The sequence below is a fragment of the Macrobrachium nipponense genome, chromosome 8, assembly GCF_015104395.2.
Source record: "Macrobrachium nipponense isolate FS-2020 chromosome 8, ASM1510439v2, whole genome shotgun sequence".
NCBI lineage: Eukaryota > Metazoa > Arthropoda > Malacostraca > Decapoda > Palaemonidae > Macrobrachium > Macrobrachium nipponense.
In genome coordinates, this window is record NC_087203.1 from 5,234,302 (window position 1) to 5,257,557 (window position 23,256).

At 38.4% G+C, this 23,256-nt stretch overlaps 1 protein-coding gene across 3 annotated transcripts in view; it reads right to left on the reverse strand.

Moving 5' to 3' along the window:
- Window positions 1-23,256, reverse strand: part of LOC135222602 (alpha-1,6-mannosyl-glycoprotein 4-beta-N-acetylglucosaminyltransferase-like) — a 54,188-nt gene that overhangs the window by 11 nt on the left and 30,921 nt on the right. For 2 of the 3 annotated variants that reach the window (XM_064260696.1, XM_064260694.1), the window contains 3 exons: window positions 1,725-1,984; window positions 583-796; window positions 1-383 (listed from right to left, as the gene is read on the reverse strand). The exon at window positions 1-383 is cut by the window's left edge and continues 11 nt beyond it. In XM_064260696.1, coding sequence (XP_064116766.1) covers window positions 135-383; window positions 583-796; window positions 1,725-1,984 — 723 coding nt within the window. In that variant the 3' untranslated portion in view covers window positions 1-134. The remainder of the gene's footprint in view (window positions 384-582; window positions 797-1,724; window positions 1,985-23,256) is intronic. The other variant, XM_064260695.1, reaches the window with a different exon arrangement.

The window sequence follows — 23,256 nt, forward strand, 5'->3', positions numbered from 1 at the left end:
TCCTTTATTTGACAACAATTAAATATGAATAAACCTGTCGGTGGAACCATGACTAGCTGACAAAACTCATTTTCCTGATCAGATTTCCTATTTCAATATTATCTCATCAATTTGTACAGTTTTGCGTAAGAAGATCAATTGGCAGCGTCCGTGAAGACTGATATTTCCCTGACGATAATCCACGACTTCTGTTTCGTTCCAATATTTATCCTGACACACTGGATTCCTTCTGGGAACAAAAATCGCAAATGCCTCACGTCTACCGAACCTTTCTTGAACATTTGAATGGTCGTGAAACCTTCGCAGGACGCTCTCCTCGGACTCTGCATCTGCAGGAACCTTGGCGACACTTCCAGAATCCCGTAATCGAGTCGATCTCGAATCTAGATGGATTGAAAGTGTCATACTTTATGTCATTCGTGAATACGTTCTCGAATTTACATGGACTGAAGAAGTGTTCTCTAGTTTATGCTCAGGATTTCAAATGATTCTTGAGTTTAGGCGAAAAATTTTAATGGTTGGAATGGAGAAAAAGTCAAATCTTATCACAAATTATAAGCCATCCCGATATACAAAACTTACCTTGCTGCCTAAGGTTGCACCTGTGAGTACAAGCACTCTCGAAACGTTCAAAGGTTTCATAAAGATGACATCAAACGTGTCTCCGGGCTTGGATATTCCCCAAAACATTCCAGGGGAGGAATAAGCCTGTTCAGGGCCAAAAGACTGGTATTGTTTCATAGTAGTAACCACACGCGCTTCAGGATTGGTGTGGGAAATTCTCCTCGAGTCTAAACTAGAACAAAAGAGAGAAAACTTGATAATGAATACGAAGTAAATATCTTTTAATCTGACCAGTGCACCAACTACTACCAGTTTACTTTGTCAGTGACCAGTAAGACAAATGAATGGGAAAAAGAATTTAGGGTCACTCAGTATCACCTTCCACGAACTCCATCTCATACCTTGCGGGAATAAGCACTTCCATTATGTTATCGACACCTCTCCCCACACCTTCCCCCCCCAACCCTCCACAGCCATAACAAATACAAAGAAAACAGACTCGGTACAGCATGTGCGCACTGACGTTAACACTTTGAGTTTTATACCTTGATCGAGTGAAGCCAAAGGAAAATTCGGCCATGAACTTGATGCAAGGAAACAAAAAATATGGATAATCCTCGATACTAAACAGGATCTTATCCAGAGGGCAGCAACGAGGCATGATGCAAAGCAGTTGCGACCGTGGCAAGGACATCAATTAATCTGAGGGAAAAGGAAGTCGGAGAAGCCTCGCGGTCTTGAAAAGTGTGCTTTAATGGTTTCTTTAACTTGCCTTCACTTATATCATTAAGACTTTTAATTCGTCTTTTTTTTTTTAATGTCACCTTGGGCCAACTTCGACGGGGGATGACCTCTCGTTTACTTCCCAATAATTTTTCTAGGACCAAACGATCGTCATGTATTTAGAGAAGAATGATCTGGCAGTAATATAATTAGTAAATCACATTATATTCGATGGTTGCTACACCATGACTTAACACTGCCATTTACTCTCTATATATATAGACCAACATCGACATGGGATCATGCGCATGAACAGTCAGTTACTCTTCAGCTGATTTTCTAGATTCATGAAATTATACAACAATATCAGACAAATAAAAATTAGAATGAAAATTACTTATATATCTTCTACGTATTAATGGCTGAAATTAACTCACCCAAATGTATTGTCCTTTATGGGTTGCGTTTTATTGGCCAAAGTGGAGTGGATTCCAATGTGCTGGAAGAGACCTGGAATCCTCCTGGAAGGGAGGCCATCTGGTGGTCTCTCGGGGGCCATCAGGGATACCCAATACTTGAAGAGGAAATCGACCGGGTGTTCTCGATGGAACAGCAGAAGGAAAGTGGCCAGAGAATTTAGATCTTGGCAGCGAAGCAATTGTCCTATGATAATGAAGCCAGAGAGCTGTAAAAACATCTTGATATCATTGTCAGCATTAGGTTCAGAAGCTTAATATTGCTTAATATTGAAGATAACAAAACATAACATAAACACACTTAGACATAAGATAATGTCTAATAAATAAAGTAAGAAGTTAGATTCATTATACATGATTACTCACACGAATCATCTCAAACTACTGAACGATACAACCGTATTATATGTGAGTTAATTCTTTAATAGAATTTAATATTTTGCAAACACACAATTTGTCTATTAGTCTATCTATCTATCTGGAAAGGCCATAAAGAATACAACGAAATTTGAAGAAGCCACTATATTTCAGCCAATGCACACGGGCCTTCAGGCAGAAATATAGAGATTTATTCCAAGTATGTATATTCTTATAATGTGAGTTTCGTAATGCAATTATGATTTTGGTAATGCAGCTAATTCCTAAGGCGCCTACGAAAGTGTTGAAGATTGTAACAGGCCTTTCTTTTCGAGTGAGAAGTTGCAACTGGTTTGAAGGAATTGTAATTTACAAATATGCTGAAGTGCACCTCGAGGTTTTATTTTAAATTTTATATACTTAATGTTTGTACTTTCAATGCTTTTATTGCTTTTCATATTATTGTGTTTTTGTATTCACTTCATTTTGTTTAATTAGTTTGAATCATTTTTTATTGTATAAATGTTTGAATCTAACACTTCTGAATTAATTTGCATTTAATTAAGTTTCTTTTCAAATTTAATTATTGCTTTATAATTTGAATTGATTAATTATCCTCATAAAATTTCATTTAATTTTGTTTAATAATTAATTCAAGAATTAATTAAACTTTAGTTTTCAAGTAATAAAAATTTCCCTGAGATTGTGAATTTCACTTATGATTTTTGAATTTAGAAATAAATTTTATTATTTAACATTTTTATGAGTGAATCATTTACCACCAGCATATGTTTTATTTTTATTTAGGTAGGAATATAGAGTGGTAATTGAGCTGTGTTCCTCAAGTGAATTAGAACCAGGGAAATACTTAGATTTAAAATTGTTGGAGTGATGCCTTTTAATTAAGATTACCTCACACCTGTTTTAATGAACTTAGTCTGATTTTTACTGGATTTATTAAGTTCCATAAGGGATCACTGGTATTTAGTAGTTTGGTATTTGTGATGAAGGTTCAGGTGTTTGGCTGTCGTGAGGTAACTATACTCTGTTTTTTTTTTCATCTGTCCATCCGCCTGTGGTGTTTTTGTATGGTAACACTGTGTCCCCGGGCTTTAGATAGTTACAGTCAACGATTATAATAATATCCTATTTCGAATATTAACGGTGTAATTCGCATACAGTAAATTATTAAAACCCTTTCCAGTAGGAAATGTACACCCAGATATCCTTTTATTTACCTAAACAAAACTTACACATAGAGTAACTATCTAAAGCCCAGGACGCAGTGTTACCATACAAAAATACCACAGGCGGATGGACAGATGAAAAAAAACAGAGTATAGTAACCAGGTACTTAACCAAACCATGCACCAAGTACAAATGGTGTCCCTGACCCAAGATTAAGAGTCTCTTGCCCTAACAAGTACAAACGGTAAGTGTAGTAACTAGATGCTTGGCATTTTGGGTTAACAAGTATTAATGGTACCCAGACCCCAGATCTTTGGCCACTTCGTCACAATCGTATATATATATATATATATATATATATATATATATATATATCTATATATATATATATATATATATATATATATTTATATTATATATAGATATATGATATACCTATATATATATATATATATATATATATATGTGTATATATATATATCTATATATATATATATATATATATATGTAATAGTGTGGCACAGTGTCGTTATTCCAAAACAACAATAACTTAATAATACTTAAGAAAAAGGCACGAAACGGATAATAAGGAAGAAAGGGAAAGGGAATAATAAGATAATGATTTTTCTTAGCGAAGGATTTTGTTACTCCAAACATTAGGCTTTTAGCCATTAGACATCTGGTTTTCATCTCCCCCAAAAAGCCTCTGTCCGTACCACGATTATGACCAACAAGAAGATTATAGCCGATGAGGATATCGCCCAGGCATATTCGAGAAATTGGAAACTACTCTCATTAGCGCCTATGACTAATCGGCGTTCCTTTCGTGAACAGGTCAGAGAGAGCCATCTGGCATACGTTAAAAAGGAAGGAATTCGATGACCCGTTGTTGCAAAGGAGGGAGTGCCGAATTCTTAAAAAGCTCCACCCTCCCAAAAAGTATGGCCTCTAGTATCGACGAATCAAAAGCCATGAGTGTTGGTCATAAGACAGCCCAAAAGGGGTATCAACGAATGACCTATGAGGTTACCAAGGATACGCCCCTAAAGAAGCCGGACATGAAGAAGGAGGCGTATACAAATTCAAAGCCTACGAATTACTGTAGAAGACCTGACAGGAAGGCGGTCTCGTATGAAGTTAATAGCCACTAAGACACAAAAAGTCTTTCAGAAAATGCCACACCCAGTCAGAATCCAAAAATCCAAAGGCGGGGCTAAGGAAATTTCAACTGAACAAAAAGGCGAGACAGAGAGAGAGCAGGGCAGAGAAAAGAGAGCAGAGAAAAAGGGGAACAGAGAAGAGAAGCCAGAGAGAGAACAACCGGGAGCCTGAGGGGAGAACCAGTGGCGCAGCAACAAAGCAGAGAAGAGGGAGAAGGACAGAAGAATCCCCAGAAGAAGAACAAGTGCAAAAGTGTGGTGTGCGAATTAATCAAAGACAGTGAAAGTGACAATCAATACTCAGTAAATTTCCCTCGTGCCTATAGACTCGTAATTGCAACAAGTGCCAATTAAGTTTTATCAGTCCAAGAGCCCAGTAACTCAGAAGGTGGAAAACATGTGTAAGAACCCCTAACGAAGAATAAAAACTAATGCAAAGAAACATATCAATTAATTTCTCATCCTAACAGAACCCTTACCTAATTCCCCAAAGTACGCCTCCACGCACACGTTACCTTAGATCTGTGCAAAGAAAGTAAGTACCGTCACAGATAAATTGGTGGCAGAGCGACGGGATACGATGAGATAAAGATTGATATAGTGACAAGATTAATTGATGTCGAACGGTAAGGATAGGAAGAGACAAAAGAGACAGCAAAGAAATGGTGGTTAGCGACGTGATACGAAGACACGAATGACAGTTAAAAACAGCGGCAGCGAAACAGAATCAAAAGTTTAGCGTCGGCATAAGAGATTTCAATCCATTCACGCCACTCGAAAAAGAAAGTTCTCCCCAAAGACAGTTATCAGTGCTTCCCCAAATACAAGGACAGTTAGCGAGTCGTAACATAAAAGCACTCCAAAAAAGCCACCCACACTTTGCGAAGAAAAACTCCACTCCGAAGAACAGTGAAAGAACTTCCACTAGAAGAACAAGCATATCGAAAAGCGTAAAGAATATATCAAAGAGGAAAGAAAACATAATCCCGAAAAGAAAACGCAACAGTCAACGCAAATCGAGAGAGAGAGAGAGAAGTCCCCTTCCCGCAGACGTAACAACGCATCATTCAACGCGCTGGTAGGCGAACGCAAGCTGTCAGACGTAAACCCGGGTGTCGAAGACGACGAAAGAAGATAAGTCCAAAATAAATGTCCGCACACTTACATAACATTAAAACTTTATTAAAAGTAAATTACGCGATTAACATTTCAGTTAGACAATTCCTGGTGTTTCAAGATTAAAAGATTTTCACACTGAACCTTTTTTTTTGGCAACGAAAACTCTACGATATTTCATTTTACTAATTATAACTAATCAGCTACTAAGACCTTTTCCCGAACATTTGTATTTACTAACCAATAACTCTAAATTTTAATTTGAATTTTGATTGTGTCATTTTATGTTATTTTTGTGATTTTGGTTGTTTTGTGATTTCTTGTACTTTGTTTTTTTTTTGTTCTTTTAGTGTTTGCTTTTTACTTGTTACGTCGAGTGAACGTTTACTTGTTTTTATTTTGTTTGTTTAGGATAACAAGGGTAATTCACGGGAGGTCTCTCGTTAGCGTACACTTTATGGTCAGTTCAGTATCGTTTTACCAGTATTGTTAAGAGGGTTTTGTTGTTGTTTAAGAATCGCTTACCGGTAACGTAAGACTTTGAGAATATTTCTGGGGAAAATTCTTTTATTTTTTATGGTGATCGAATACTTTAGTAAAAACAATTTATTGTTATTATCATTTTCTTTTGGGATATTACTGTCATAACTTTGATACTTTTAATGATACTCAGTACTTAAGAAATTTCACCATTAACGAGTCGATGGTCAAAGGGAGACGACTCCTTATCAGAACGTAAGAACGCCTGTGCTCACGAGAAGTCAAACAAGGAAATTAACCATGCCGGAGGGTACACATCCGCGAATTCGAACGCAGCAGTAACGAACACATAAGGGACATGTAATTAATCACATAGCTAAATTTTGTGGAAGAAAGAACGGTCAGTTAGCTTGTAACTTAGAGAACTGGATAGAGCAAGTGGAGACACGCCTAAGATAGCATAACGGGGACAGATAGAGAAAAGCTTATTGAAGCCAAGAGTTATCTTGATTTGGAAGCCGGAGGAGACTTAGAACGATACGTCCACTCCGAGACTTACCGAGATCTTAAGAATTGGGAAGAATTGAAACGGTATGTCAGAAGGTTTATTCCACAGTTGGTGAAAGAGATCCAGTTACTAGCTTGGCAAGGATAGTGCGTCAATTTAAGTTAGACGAACGACTTATCAAGAGTTTAGCTCTCAGTTGTATAACAATATGAATGAATGGGGTAACTTCATGAAACCACAGGTTGGATAGAGGTAAAAGGAGGCAAGCAAAAATGCTAATGAGTCATGTTAAAAAATATTTAGACTAGCAATAATGATTGGAAGCCTGCCAACAGAAGTCATTGCAAGGATGACCCGTAAGTGGGAGACATCCGATGATGTAGCAGAGATTGAAGAAGGAGGAAACAAAAATCCTAGGTAGAAGACCTGAAGGAAATCCTATATACAGACCTTTAGTCCGCTATAGGACAAAAGGAAAGAGGTCCAAATAGATCTAGGACACCATCTAGAAATCAGAATAAGATGCCAGGTAAATCTTCTCAAGGAGGATTTTCGACAGTCACTTGTGGTTATTAACTGTCAAAGAGAGACATTATGCCAGTGACTGGCCGAGGGATAGCCTTCTGTCCTTTCCATAAGAGAACAGGACATAGTGCTCGAGAATGCAGAAATAAATTTGTTTCAGCTCCTACAGGTAGACGTCAGTCGAGAGGCAGAAGTAGAAACAATAGTCAATCTCCCCCAGTTAGAGGAAATAGGGATTCCGTCCCAAATAGATATGCTAATCAAACAGCAAGTATAGGGTATCAATCAGTTCAGTCAATGTCAGACGACGCAATGGGAAATTTTCTGCTTACTGGTACAATGAATCTTCCTCTATAACAGAGAGAACGTCCGGAATGTCAAGGCTAAGTCAAGCTACACAGGTTAGCAAAGTTGATGTAGGGAATGAATATAATTATAGACCATTATTTCCAGCCTATGTCGGTCTAGAGAAACCTATTGTTACATTCTTTGATACAGGTAGTCCCAAGAATATAATGTCAGAAAAGGTGTATCGGTTGTATTTTTTCTCACTTAAGTTTGAATCCAGCAGTAGACTGTAGAATCACAGACGTCCAGGGTAATGATATTCACGTAATTGGACAGTTAGATTTTCCATTTAGGCTAGGAAGAATTGCTCTAAGAGAAAAGGTTCTGGTAGCCAGAGATATACAATTAGCTTTTTGCCCATTTGCTGATAGGTTATCCACTATGGCTAGACAAGGGATAAGCATTGATGCCCCTAGAGAACAACTAGTGATTAACAACGGTCGTGAGATTTCTAGAATACCAATATGCAAGTTAATTAAAAGAACCCAGACTCAAGAGAATCCCACACTGAAAGGTATCTTAAAGAGGATAAGACGGAGGGAAGATATCCAGAATGCACCACGAGTTCACAACAGACTCATTAACCTCTTAGAATCAAATCAATGCACTTATTTAAAGTTAGAAAGGGAATTAAGACTTAAACCAGGAGAAAGTACGTGGGTAGAATGTACAGTAAATCCAATCTTTGAAGGAAAGGAAATTCTCACACTTACTGAAAAGTCGCAAGTAAATGGAATACATTATTCTTCTAGTTTACATGAAGTCAGACAGAGCAAATAGCGTTACAGATTACGAATAACAGAGGAGGAAAGGGTAAGTTAACACCAGGTACAGAGATAGGCCTAGCAGAAGTATACTCCATACCTATCCGAATTGTAGAACGGGAAACAGTGGAGCAATTAGTAAAGGAAATGAAATTATGCTCAGGACATAAAACTGAAGAGCTAAGATAGGATCTCATTTAAAGGACATTAAGGAAAACCATGTTAGAGAAGAATTCATAGACTTATTGTGCGAATATCAGGATATAGTCGCTCTTGACGGCGACACTTGGGAAATACACGCGAAATAACGCACAGATACATTCCATCGAACACAAAGCCAATTTACATACCAGCCTACAGAGTAGCACATTCCCAGAAGGAGATCATTGAAAGAGAAGTACAAAGAATGAATAGGCAAGGAATAATAGAACCATCTAAATCCCCATGGTCTTTTCCACTTTTGCTAGTTCCTAAAAGGGACAAAACTTATAGAATAGTTGTGGATTTCAGAAAATTGAACCAAATTACTGAAAATGATCCTTATCCAATGCCGTCAATGCGAGATCTTATCGCCACTATAGGGTCCAAGAGATACTTCACCACTATAGATTTATTGCAAGGATTCTTGCAAATCCCTCTAGACGAAGAAAGTAAACCTTTGACTGCTTTTTCCACTAGTAACGGCAGATACCAGTATGTAAGAATGCCCTTTGGTCTAAAGTCAAGCCCGGTAACTTTTGTAAGATTAATGGATAAATTTTGGGGTTTTGGGCGATTTACTAGGCAAAGACGTACACTGTTACATAGATGATTTGGTAATAGCAACAGACACTATAGAGGAACATATAGACTTAGTCAGAGAAGTCCTAAAGAGATTAAGAAAAGCCAACCTGAAGCTTAAATTAAAGAAGTGTAACTTCCTTAAAAGGAAAATAGACTACCTTGGTCATACACTAAGTGAAAAGGGCGTAGAAGTAAACGACTTAAAGATTAAGTCAATCAAGGAATATCCTACACCTCAGTGCAAGAAGGACGTAAAGTCATTCTTAGGTTTAGCAGGTTTTTACCGCAAGTTCATAGGGAACTTTGCAGTCATATCAGCTCCACTAACTGAACTTTTAAAGGAACACATATCATTTGTATGGACAGACGAGCAGCAAGAAGCATTTGAGGAATTGAAAGAAAGATTAACACATCCCCCAGTACTTAGCTTCCCAGACTTTGGCAAAGAATTCTTTTTAGCCACGGACGCAAGCCACATTGGTATAGGAGCATGTTTAATGCAAAGACAAGATAATAAGTATAATGCGATAGCTTATTACAGTAGGAAATTAAAGCCCTCAGAAGTGAACTACTCAGTAACAGACCTCGAGTCTCTAGCTATTATAGACGCTTTAAAGCATTTCAGATATATCATTTTTGGTTACAAGATAACCGTGTTCACGGATCATTCAGCTGCAGTAGAAATGCTAAAGAACCCTAATTTTTCTGGACGAAGAGCCCGTTGGTTCATGACAGCCCAAGATTATGATATAGAGGTGAAATATGTCCCTGGGAAGACGAATAAGGTAGCAGATGCATTATCAAGATATGTGTCACAAGGTGATAGTATAAATATGATAAGTCAAGAAGAAGAAAAGAATGAAACAATGTGCAATGACGTAAATGTACTCACCATGCATTATACAGAGGAGCTTTCCCGGCAAAATTTCATAAGGGAACAAGAAAGAGATGAAGATATAAGGGAACTGTTCAAATACGTTAGAAACGAAAGAAAACACAGCCAACAAGAATAAACCGAACTAGTAGGAAGGTTGGATGTCCCACAGATGCATTAACGGACATAGATGGCGTATTAATTTGGATGTGTCACGAATATGACCCATTTGGTCAATTTCTAGGCGTACTGCACAAAAGGTTAGTACCTAAGAGTCTAAGAAACAAAGTCATTGAGCTAATGCACGACGATGACATGAGAGCTCACCCAGGAAGGGATGAGACAATTAGATTAATCCAAAGAACTTTCCATTGGAAGGGAATTCACAAAGATGTTAGTAATTATGTGAAGAGCTGCAATACATGCAACAGCTACAAGGGAAGAACAGACAAGGAAGTACCACTAGGGAAATATCCTATCCCACAGACTCCTTTCGAAAGAGTATCTATCGATCTTATCACTAATCTCCATACCACGAGTAAAGGGAATAAGAATATACTAGTAGGTATCGACGCGCTCACGAGATATACAGAGTTGGTACCACTAACTAGTAAAAGTGCCAAGGATTGTGCAATCGCTCTCTTTGATAAGATATTTTGCAGATGTCTGCCCACAGCTCATTATCTCTGACAATGGGACCGAGTTCAACAACTCATTAGTTCAAGAAATTTGTAACGCCTTTAAGGTAGAAAAGGTAGCGATACAGCCGTATCACCCAGCTAGTAATGGCTTAGTAGAAAGGAATAACAGGAAGGTTTTAGACGTATTGCGTCACACAGTAGGACAGGATCCTGACTGGGACGTCAATTTACCTTTAGTCCAATTATCATTAAATGCAAGGCATCATACGAGTACTCGAGCAACTCCCATAAAAGCTTTGATGGGATATGAACCCAGATTACCTTATGCATGGCTGAATCAGCCAGTACAGCCAAATTACTCTGAAGATATCATGAAGATAAGAATCGGGAACTTTAAAGTAATCCACAAGCAATTGCACAAGAATTTAGAAGAAGCCCAGCAGAATATGATAGAGAAGCATCAAGAAGGATTAAGGCCTGTAGACTACAAGAAGGGAGATGAAGTCTATATTAAGAAGGAAGTAAGAAGCGGTATTAATTATAAGTTAGCCACAAAATTCACAGGACCATACAATGTCGTAGACGTACAAGAAACTAAGATAAAGGTTAAGAAAATGAATAACCAAATGCCTTCCACATATGCTGAATCATTAGAAGAAGAAGAATTTTGGATAAACAAGGACAAGGTCAAGAGAACCAAAGAAGTTGAAGAATCCGAAATGACAGAGTCGTCAGAAGAAATTCCAGAAGAAGGAACTAGATATAACCTAAGAAATAGAAGAGTCACTTTTCAGTGAAACAGAAGAGCAAACCCATTAATTCATCCCATTATTCCCATGTATTTATTTGATTTCGTTATTGCTAAGTTTACCTTCATCGGTCGACTTAGGAATAATCTTTTATTGTTGCAATTCTTACTTTAATTAGTTGGTTTGTAGCAAGAATTTTTGAGTTATGTGCACTAACTTCAAATTTATTTTGACTTGAAGGGAATTATTTGGGTATGTAAGAAACAGTTCAATGCGCAGTATAAGAATTTCAAGACGTATATGAAGTTTAATCGTTCCATAAGAACATTCTTAGAAGTAAAAGAATAAATAAGACGGGTTAAGATAGACATTAAGATATTTTTAAGATAAGAGAATTCGTTTTAGAAATGATCAAGATTTTGAAGGGGTAATTAATATACCTTACTTTGTTCAAATCCATTGAGATGTTGATTGGATGAACGAACTTAACTAAGAACATATTAATCGATGAAGACTCACTAACAAGAAGTTAATTGATGAAGACTCATTAACAAGATAGTAGTTGTTGAAACTTACTAACAAGTTATTGATTGGTGAAAGCTTACTAATTGTTGTCACAGTAGAAGAAACCTACAAGTATTAACCACTAACCGGTTCCTTTAACCGAGTTGCCAATTTTGTTTTAGTATCAAGCAGTGAAGTTATATAGTTTAATGTACAAAGTTACTTAGAAAATTACAGTAAGAATGTCCAATGAAATTTTGTATAAACACAATACACAATCTCAGTAGGAAGTCAAGGACACACTTGTTATTGCATACAAATACACAAGGATATTTTCTCCAAGGACTTGTCTCCAAGTAGCAGGTCGCAGCAAACAAGAAGCCATCAAGTGTCGTCAACGGAGAACGAAATTTATTTTTCCATAAAGAAAAACGATATCCACCTAGATAGAATAGGACTGAGGACTGAACCAATCATGTACTGTAAACTTGGATAGTTACCATTATTTTTTGCTTCTACCATGCATTTATATAACTTATGTGATTTACTCATATTTGAATTCAGTTTGATGATTCTTTTAATATTTCTTAATCAAGTATTTGTTCATATTCAGTTTTAACGTTTCTCTGAATGTTACTTACTCAAGAATTTACTCATGTTTACATTCAATTTTGATTGTTGCCCTTAACGTTACTTAATCAAGGATTTGCTCATGTTTACATTCACTTTTGATGTTTTTTGAGTTAAAGTTTCAATATGATTTCCAAGAAGCATAAGTTAAGAGTCCTCTTGTAGGTATAATATTTGCTTCAGCTTAGATAACGCTGTCGGAGTCAGCGAGGTAGCGGGCCGAGACTGTAATAGTGTGGCACAGTGTCGTTATTCCAAAAGACAATAACTTAATAATACTTAAGAAAAAGGCACGAAACGGATAATAAGGAAGAAAGGGAAAGGGAATAATAAGATAATGATTTTTCTTAGCGAAGGGATTTTGTTACTCCAAACATTAGGCTTTTAGCCATTAGACATCTGGTTTTCATCTCCCCCAAAAAGCCTCTGTCCGTACCAGCGATTAGTGACCAACAAGAGATTATAGCCGATGAGGGATATCGCCCAGGCATATTCGAGAAATTGGAAACTACTCTCATTAGCGCCTATGACTAATCGGCGTTCCTTTCGTGAACAGGTCAGAGAGAGCCATCTGGCATACGTTAAAAAGGAATTCTATGACCCGTTTGTTCAAAGGAGGGAGTGCCGAATTCTTAAAAGCTCCACCCTCCCAAAGGTAGGCCTCTAGTATCGACGAATCAAAAGCCATGAGTGTTGGTCATAAGACAGCCCAAAAGGGGTATCAACGAATGACCTATGAGGTTACCAAGGGATACGCCCCTAAGAAGCCAGGACATGAAGAAGGAGGCGTATACAAATTCAAAGCCTACGAATTACTGTAGAAGACCTGACAGGAAGGCGGTCTCGTATGAAGTTAATAGCCACTAAGACACAAAAAGTCTTTCAGAAAATGCCACACCCAGTCAGAATCCAAAAATCCAAAGGCGGGGCTAAGGAGATTTCAACTGAACAAAAAGGCGAGACAGAGAGAGAGCAGGCAGAGAAAAGAGAGCAGAGAAAAAAGGGGAACAGAGAAGCCAAAAGAGAGAGAAACAACCGGGGAGCCTGAGAGGGGAGAACCAGTGGCGCAGCAACAGGCAGAGAAGAGGAGAAGGACAGAAGAATCCCCAGAAGAAGAACAAGTGCAAAAGTGTGGTGTGCGAATTAATCAAAGACAGTGAAAGTGACAATCAATACTCAGTAAATTTCCCTCGTGCCTATAGACTCGTAATTGCAACAAGTGCCAATTAAGTTTATTCAGTCCAAGAGCCCAGTAACTCAGAAGGTGGAAAACATGTGTAAGAACCCCTAACGAAGAATAAACTTAATGCAAAGAAACATATCAATTAATTTCTCATCCTAACAGAACCCCTTTACCTAATTCCCCAAAGTACAGCCTCCACGGCACACGTTACCTTAGATCTGTGCAAAGAAAGTAAGTACCGTCACAGATTTATATATACTATATATATATATATATATATATATATATATATATATATATATATATATATATATAGTATATATATATATATATATATATATATATATATATATATATATATATATATATTGTTATCTAATGGTGCAGCTCTCACAAAGAAGTAGGGATGAAATGTGATCTGGTCTTGTGCTAGAATTATCAAAGGTACAGCTCTGTAAAGCAATGTTATGGAGGAGCGATGTAGCAGTTGCATTTGACAACGTTCTTAAGGGTTGCTTGTAAGAGAGAGAGAGAGAGAGAGAGAGAAGGTGAGAGTGGCTGGTTGTTTTGGTTGTTGTCTCGGTGGTTTGTGTTCGTTGTAGGCAATAGGAAGGGTTTGGATGTTTTGTGTATTTGCTATGTCGTGTTTCGTGTTTATTTGTTGTTGTATGGTAGTATGGGGAAGATTTGTCTGTGGTTTTCTGTTTTGTTTGTGTTGTTAGTTTGTTGTATTCTGAGTTGTTGTAGTCTCGATGTTGGTTGGTGTTGTTTCTGTTAGAATTGTGGTGTTTGTTGAGCTGTGTGAAATTTTGGTGTCATAGGTGTTTGTTTGTGTAGTGATTTGTCATGTTGTTTTGAGTTGTTGTATGGTTTTGGTGGTTGTTTGGTTTTTTGGTGTATGATATTCGGCAGTTGTTTGTCTCAACGACTGAATCCAGTGGACAGCACAGTGTCTCACCCTGATTGTGTCAAGAGTTGGTGAGTACATGGTTTTTGAGAATTTTTGTGTATCTCCTTGAACCAATTGTCCTGTTAGTAATTAATAACATCAAGAGGAAAGTGCGGCAAGGGGAAATTTTAGTTGCCGGACAGACTAACGTAAATGTTGGGAAATCTTGTTTGGTATGCTTTGCTTTGCTTGTGATCCCTCCACATTATTTTGGCACCCAAACAGGGATTGCTGATGTGGCAGCATCAGGGCGTTTGTTATAGCGAGGGTGTATGATTGGTGAAGAAAGTAAGGATGGAAGGTTTGAAGAAGATAGAGAGGCTGAGGGAGGAATTGTGGTTGCCGAGGGAAGCTAAGGAAAGAGTGGAAAGGGAGAATGAGAGGCTTCAGATTGAGTGTGAGGAGCAAAAGGAGTTAGAAGAGTTGAGAGGAGTGATGATGAGTGCAGAAGAAGGAATGAAAGAGGAAGTGAAAGGGGCCGGGCAGCAGATGTGTAAAGAACAGCGTGCAAAGTGTGCTGAATGTGGAATGGAATGTCATGTGGCAAGTGTGTGTAGGCAAAAGAGGATGAGTCAGCCTGAGAATTCGGGAAACTATGTGTTAAGGGGATTCAGTTGGGTGGGTCCTCTAGTGTGTGAGCAGTAAGAATGATGCATGTATGAGAAGGGTTGTTGCATGAAGAAGGGTTCGGGGATAGAGCCCATGAATGCGTGAGTGTAAAAGTAAGGTGCAAAGGGGTATGTTTGGTCACTTTGATTGATACCGAATGCAGTGTCAATATTCTTTTTAAGAATGGATGTGATAAGTTTAGGATTGGGTGTGAGATATTAGGAAATGTAAAGGAGAGGTACAAGGAATAGGGAATTTAGGTATGCCTGTGATGGGAATGTCCATGAAAGGATAGAAATCAAAGGGGTAGTGATGGATGAAAGTGGCTTTTGCGTGATCGAAGGAATGAATGAAAAGTATGATATGTTGTTAGGGTACAGATTTTTGTAGAGGTGTGGGATGGTGGTCCATCCAAGCATAAACATGATTGAATTACAGATGAAAAGGAATGTACGATGGGAGTTGCACTTGGATAGGAATGGAAGGGTAGACAGTAAGGTATGGAAGGGAGTGCTGTCGATTGCGAAGGAGAGTGTAAAAGTACCACGTGAGGTTGAGGAAGTTGTTAGTGTGAAAGTTGCATGGCCAGACAGACTCAGGATCGCCAATGGTGACAAGTGTGAATATGTAGTTGAAGGTGTGGATGCGAGCAAGTTGGTAAGAGCGAGTATGTGTGTGTCCGACGGAGTCTTAGACATGGAGAATCCTTGGGTTTTTGTGGCCTCATTCCCAAGTGCGAGGAAGAAGCGAGTGCGGGGTTTACATGAAAGTGATTGTGTAGGGTTGCTATACACATTGGTAAGTACGAATGATGAAAGGTATGTCTGGGTACGGCAGGTGATGAAAGGTAGTGTGGAGGAAGGTGATAGTTGGAAGTATGATGAGTTGAGAGAAAAAGTTAGGATGGAAAAAAATGTTAGTGATGATGACAGGAAGCAATTCATGCAGAGGTTGTGAAATAGGTGGAGTGTGTTGAGCCGTGGAGATGAGGATTTTGGGTTCTAAGCTTCCGAAATTTAAAATAGTTTTGGAAGATGATACCCCCATATATCAACGTCCCCAACACTTTTCCGCGCCTATTGCATGTGAGATTGAGGAGCAGTGTGATGAACTTGAAAGAGCGGGAGTGATAGAGAGGAGCGAGAGTGCCTGGAATAGCCCCATAGTCCCTACATGAAAGCCGGATGGATGTCTGCAGATGTGTGTAGATTATAGAAGGGTGAATGAAGTGACTGTGAAGGAGTGATTCCCGATGAATGTGGTGTCTCATTGTGTGCACAAGATGCATGGGATGAGAGTGTTTACCAAATTAGACCGGTAAGGGGCTATTACCAGATGCCTCTTGAGGAGGGGAGCAGGCCTGTTACAACTTTTTCAAGTGGTAGTTGCCACTACCAGTTTAAACGTTTGAGTTTTGGGTTGGCTAATGCACCTGCTGCCTTCCAAACGGCAATGAATGTAGTTTGGGCTGGGTTTGATAGAAGGAAGGTGACTGTATTTATAGATGATATTTTGATTAGGAGTGAAACTGTTGAAGAGAATAGGGAATTGCTTGAGAAGGTGCTAAAGGGCTTGGAAGTGGTTGGAGTGAAAGTGAAACTTTAGAAATTTACATAGTAGGCCGGAGAAGTGGAATTTCTTGGCCATCTGGTGAGTGCAAGTGGTGTAAGGAAAAGTGAAAAGTTTGTGCAAAAGGTAAGAGAATTTCCATGTCCCTGGACTGTGCATGAGTTAAAGGGTTTTTTGGGTTTGATTGAGTTTCTTAGGTTTTTTGGAGTATGATATTCAGCAGTTGCTTGTGTCTCAACGACTGAATCCAGTGGACAGTGCAGCGTCTCGCCCTGATTGTGTCAAGAGTTGGTGAGTACATGGTTTTTTAGAGTTTTTGTGTTTTATCTCGTCAAACCAATAATCCTGTTTTAGTAACGTAAAGAGGAAATTGCGGCGGGGGAAATTTTGGTAGCCAGACAGACTAACGTAAATGTGGGGAAATCTTGTTTGCTTTGTTTTGCTGTGCTTTGCTTGTGATCCTGCCACAATGTATAGAAAGAAGTAACTTCTTGTATCAAATGTAACTCTACTTTTAAAAGTAACTCAGATATGGGTATTCAGATTCCTTTAGATTTTGTCTATCTTTAACTGCAGAGAAGCAACTTATTATTTACAAGGGAAAAAAAAGTATCAGAGAATGTTAGGTCTTACTAGCGAGATGGAGGATACCAAGGACTTCATGATAGTAATAAGTCTCCATGCTATATAATTTACTCAGCGGATTAAATGAAAACACAACAAATAAAAAAAATAAAGGCTGATAAATTTATGAAGTTGCAAAAATAATGCCACAAGTTCAATTATTGCAACCAAGAAGAGCACCTCACATGGTGCACTGTAGGAACCATTGAATGGTGTTTGCAGCATCCCTTAGGCCCATAGTTGCACCCTCATTTTAGATGTTTGAGCCCCATGCACAAAGTCAAATTATTTGACAACCAGGCTATCAAACTTGCATGACAGCTGCCACATACACACACCCTAGAAAGAAGTCCAAACTCATTCGACACCAAGGAGGGTAGAAGAAAAGAGTCCCTTAACAAACTGATGGTAGGTGGTATAACCATTGTATGTAAAGAAAAGGTAAATAAGCGATCCAAGTACAGAAAGAATGTCGTGGAAAAATGACCAAACATCTTATAAAAACTTAATCAAGGATTTGAGATTAGAGCCAGAGGACTGATGTAATGGATGACGTGACCTATTTAGAACTTTTTAAGCTAGTCACTCCATTTCATTAGTCATGCAGACTATTAGCCCTAATGAATGGTGTAGAGCAACTTTGCAATTTTACAAACGGCATGTCTCTTCAGGCATTGAAATTCCCAGTTGTTACTTTTTCATCAGCACTAAGAAGTTCGAGATCTTTTAGCTTTTTATGAAGGACAGAAATACCCTTACCACTCAAAAGCTTATTTAAGTACTATGGATTTCATCTTCCACAAGCTATATTTATCCTAAATCTTCTATATATATAAAAATGGATGTACTACATGTGTGTATGTATGTGTATGTGTGTTTGTGCAACATACACTTTTACACATTGAGCAATTTCAACCAAATTTGGTAAACATTTAACTTAGCATCAGTAAAAGAATACTGTGGGGGTAAGACATCACTGGCACCAAAGGAGGGTTGGGAAAGGGGAGAGAAAAAAAAATAACTGAACACGGCAGATATTAATTTTTAATTCATAGTTTTTGAGGTTGCTGGGATTAATAATGACACTCCCAAGGACCAACAAGTCCAACTTCAGCCCCAATAGGGAGGGGGTGAAAAGGGCCGGGAAGGTGGTGACGTAAATATAACCAAAAACGACATATATTAGTGTCTAACCCATAGCTTTTGAGGTCACTGAGGTGAAAAGTGACTTTCTTCATGCACTTCAAGTCAAAGTTCAGCCCCAATAGGGAGAGGGTGAAAAGTGGTGGGAGGGGGTGACATGTAAAAATAACCAAAAATGACAAATATTAGTGTCTAATCCATAGTTTTCAAGGTAGCTGAGATGAATAATAATACTCCTGATACCCTTTAAGTCCAAGTTCAACCCTGATAGGGTGAGGGGTTGAAAAGGGGGGGGGGGGAATATGGTGACATGTAAATATAACCTAAAAAGACATATATTAATGTCTAATCAATAGTTTTTGAGTTTGTTGAGATAAATAGTGACACTCCTGATGCCCTTTAAGTCCAAGTTCAGCCCTGATAGGAAGGGGAGGAGAAGGGGTAAAAATAAATATCTAAAAATTTTTGAATATCAGTGTCTAATCCAAGGTTTTTGATATTATTGGATGAGCAGAGACATTCCTGGTGCCCTTCAAATCCAACTTCAGCCCCAATAGGAATTGTGGTGAGAAGTCATGAAATATAAAATGTCAAAATGCTGGGCAATGTAACTGAAGCAATTATCTTATCAGAAAAGAGAGAGAGAGAAAGAGAGAGAAAGAGAGAGAGAGAGAGAGAGAGAGAGTAGAAGGGGTTTGTGAGGAGATAGAGAGTTTATAGGTTGTCATTCAGTTTTCCTGGGCAGCACCGGGTTAGTCAACTAGTATGTCAATAAAATTCAGCAGAATTTTGCTTTCCTTTTCCTTAACCACAGTGTCAAAGTCATTACGATGGTTGTCGTGTCAACCAGGCAACAGCAGATTGATGTTACCTTTACTTGGATTTATATGCTTTTGAGAGTTCGAGTTCGATACGCAAAAGTCAGCTTTGATCTGGTAACCAACCAACACTAAGGTTAAATATGTTTAAAGTAAGTTAACCCCATCACATGGTCAAACATGTTCACACAAAACATGTTGTCACCTTTCTTCATATTGCTGTCCAACCTCTCTGACTATCACTTATTAGTACAACTATAGGAGCTTTCTCCCAGCTCCACCTTTAAATCCTTGAACTTCATCCCCATTATTTTCTGGATCTCTTCATCTGGCTGCTCAACCACTCCAGTTACCTCTTTTCACTGTCTTAAGCAATGATTGGCTAAAAGTGCCCCACTGCTTGGCTTGCCAGCATAAACTTAATAAAATCCTAAATTGCCGAGAGATATGAACCTTTATGCAAATTCAATTTTCTTTTGTAAAAGAAAATCCATGGCAAGACTTCTAGGATGTGATCAGTAGCACAGATGATACGAACATTATGAGATTTCAGAATGCCAAAATTAGTCTAGGTGCACACCAACGTACTCTGACACTCACTCAAATATATAACATCATGCAAACCACTGTTTCTAGGACACTCCCTTGCAATTATCAACAAACAAAGGTATCTAATCATCCCTATCTAGGTTAAATAATGATATGAGGCACTGCAATAAAGTTCATAACATTAGCAAAACACGATGTGTAATCATAAATAATGTAATGGAAATTAACTTAGGTTATCAACTGGCTGTTTTCTTTTCCCAACATTTACTTCAGTAACATTCCCCAAACTTTTCCTCTTTTATATTAACATTAAACTCTGACTCCATACTTTTTATGTCCCCTCTAAATAAAAATAGACGCTTTTTCCACATTCTAGACCAACCTTTGTATCAATCCCTATTCTTTCATGCCTTGCTCCACTTTTTTCTTATTAAAACTTAACTAATTGTTGTATTGCAGAGCAGATAAGGGGAGCAGCTCCTCTTCCCGTTTATATAATGGCATTTCACTGTCTCTTCCCATAGAGTATAGATCGTTTCTTCACTGAGTCTAAGAGCAGCTCACCTACTGAGTTTCGGTAGCACCTTTACCTTTTGATGTTACCCTCTCAGTAAACTCAGTTGTGAAGGTTGCCATTGTTGCTTGACTGACTGTACTCAAACAACCAACTCCTCTTTTGGCCTATGTGGGGCCATTCTAGAGGAGAGCCTAAACAAATCGTGTTGTCCCATTGTCCACAACATTCTTAGCGCCACCTCCAAGGCAATTCACAGGCAGGAATTCTTTTTGGCCTCGAGTACATTTAAGGAAATGTCTGTTTTATTGTTTTCACAGGTTTCTGGGGAATGATGGCTCAGCTGTCATCTCTGAATTGAAGTTGAACGATTGTGTGCTTGGTCGTTGCTGTCTACTCTTTTCCCATTAGTGATAAGTCGGGGAGGACACAAGGGGTAGCATAATTTGGTCTCTTGAGGCATCTATACCTAATTTATGGAAAAGGAAGATAGAGGGTTTACAGAAAAATACAAAATAAAGAACAAAATAGGGAAAAGGAAAATCCTTAACTAAGGACTGAGGGTCTCTGAAAAATGCATGTGGCTGTCTTGAAAATAAAAAGGAATTTGAGGTTTCCTAAAACTTTTGTTGGTGCTTTTTTCAGAAATATGTCATTGATGTTTCACCTACCCCTGGAAACAAATGATTTCAAGACCCTTCGGAAATTAAATCTCTCTCAAAGTTTTTTTTAACTCTTGGGAAAGGTGAGGAACTTAGGCTGACTAGCTACTGGGGAATGTTTTACAATGGCAGCTCACTTTACCTTAACCCTAAGGTTTATTGGACCTTAAGCTAGGAGTACTTAACAATAAGATGCACCCCACTGCCCATTCACTCATTCTACTGTGGACAAACCATTTTGCCTGGGTGCCCACCTGGTATGTGCACAGTGTTGACATCTAAGGCTTCCAACCACAGTGACCAATTTAGTAATTGCTAAGTAGTATGAAGCCTTCATTCAAAGAGGTTGTAATCTATATGGATCCTGGTAGAATATTACCTTGAATATAACTGGCAACATGTTCAACTGCAAAAATTAATGCCAAAAATGCCGCATGTATAGCAGAATTGGGATGTTGACGCTCATTGAATTTTTTTTAATAGTAAGCTACAGGTTTCTTTATATCATGGTTGCCTTTCTGCAATAAAATGGTGCTAGCCCAAGGATCACTGGCACCTACAGCAACCTCAAGAGCTCTACATACTTTTGTGATTCTTCTTAACAAATGCTGCATTGGTGACATAATTTCCACAAAATTTTTGGTAGCTTCTTGTCATACCCAAGAAGCAACAAAGCACAGAGTGGCTGTGGGGTAGGTAATTGCAAGATGCTTTCAATCCTGGCCTGGATACACTAGAAAGAGCTTCGTCCCATGATGTCCAAGTTAAGTGACTGGCATTATCAAAACTCAGTTTTCACCAAGTTGATGGGGATATTGGCTTCTTCCAACTGATGAAACATATATATATAGCCTCTCCATGTATTTCAAGTGTTACAATAGATTATGATATCCTCCTAATAAGCAACAACTTCATCCGGCCCTTGCACTAGAAGACTGCTCATGTTTTGAGGGATGGGTTCCAGACACCCCCCAAATAGCTAAAATCCATGAATACTTGAAACCACTCTAAAAATGCTTAGAACTGCCTATTTTGATATTTAAAAAATAAATAAATAAAAATGCTTTTGCGTACCTGAGTATTTTAATAGTTTTATCACGAAAAGTGCATTTAGTCACGAAAATCATATGAAAATACAGTAATTTGTGAATATTTCTCAGTGAAGAATACTGTGAATAAAGGAATTTTCTGTGAATAATGGGAATACGTACTATGCGGTCCATAGGAAATCAGTGAATAGGTGATTGTACAGTATATTCCAAATGGATATTCAATGAGTCAATCTGTGAGATGAACTCACCAATAGCCTTTGAACAAGTCACACTTAAGAGATACATTCTGCATTTCTATCGGTATCAATGCAGCCATCAATCCTTGGCAGGGGCAAGGAATCCGACTTGGTAGCCTTATTGACTTCTCTGTAGTCTGCAGAAACAAATCCCTCCAACTTGCTTTCTTGCAAGCATGCATGGGTCAACTCTAGGCTGTGCAATCTCATGCTCTGGCATATAGTCAATCTCAGCTACTGCAACAGGAGATTGACTATATGCCAGAGCATGGGATTGTCTGGCTTAATATGTCAGTGAATAATTTAGCATATTCAATAGCAAGGCATGGATGTCATGCTGTTTTCATTTAGTAAGATGACAAATTTTGCTTGAAGTATTCAGTATAAGGCAACAAAGGTTTCAGAGAAAAAATGGAACCTGTGGGTGAAGTCCCTTAAGCAGGATGAGGTAAAGATGGTCTGATGCTGAAGACATCTACTCTAATCACCTGTCACTGAAAAGTTACTCTAAAATGCCAGGAATGAGTCAATCTCTCTGACTTTGCTTTCAACCTAGCTTTATACCTGATGTTGTAATCTCATCTGATACACCACAGAGCAAGAAAGATAGGCGTTTCTAAACATCTACTTCTTGTGATTGCCAGTATTAGTAAGAGGAGCTGACACTGTTGACGAACGAGGTCAGGTCCTAAATTGTTAGCATACATAGCTCACATCAAACATTCAAGCCTCTCATCTGGACCACCAGAAGATTCCAGAGAGAGGAATCAAGACTTTGTCTTTCATCAGAGTGATGATCCCCCACCTGGATGCTTTGTCTTCTGCACTGGGATGAGACTTAACTTGGCCCAGTTTATCAAGATCCCTAGGTTGTGACAAAATGTGAGCTGGTGATCTTTGTCCTGAAATAACTTCACCTCTAAGGATGTATGCTACAAATCAAATGATTATACCACTC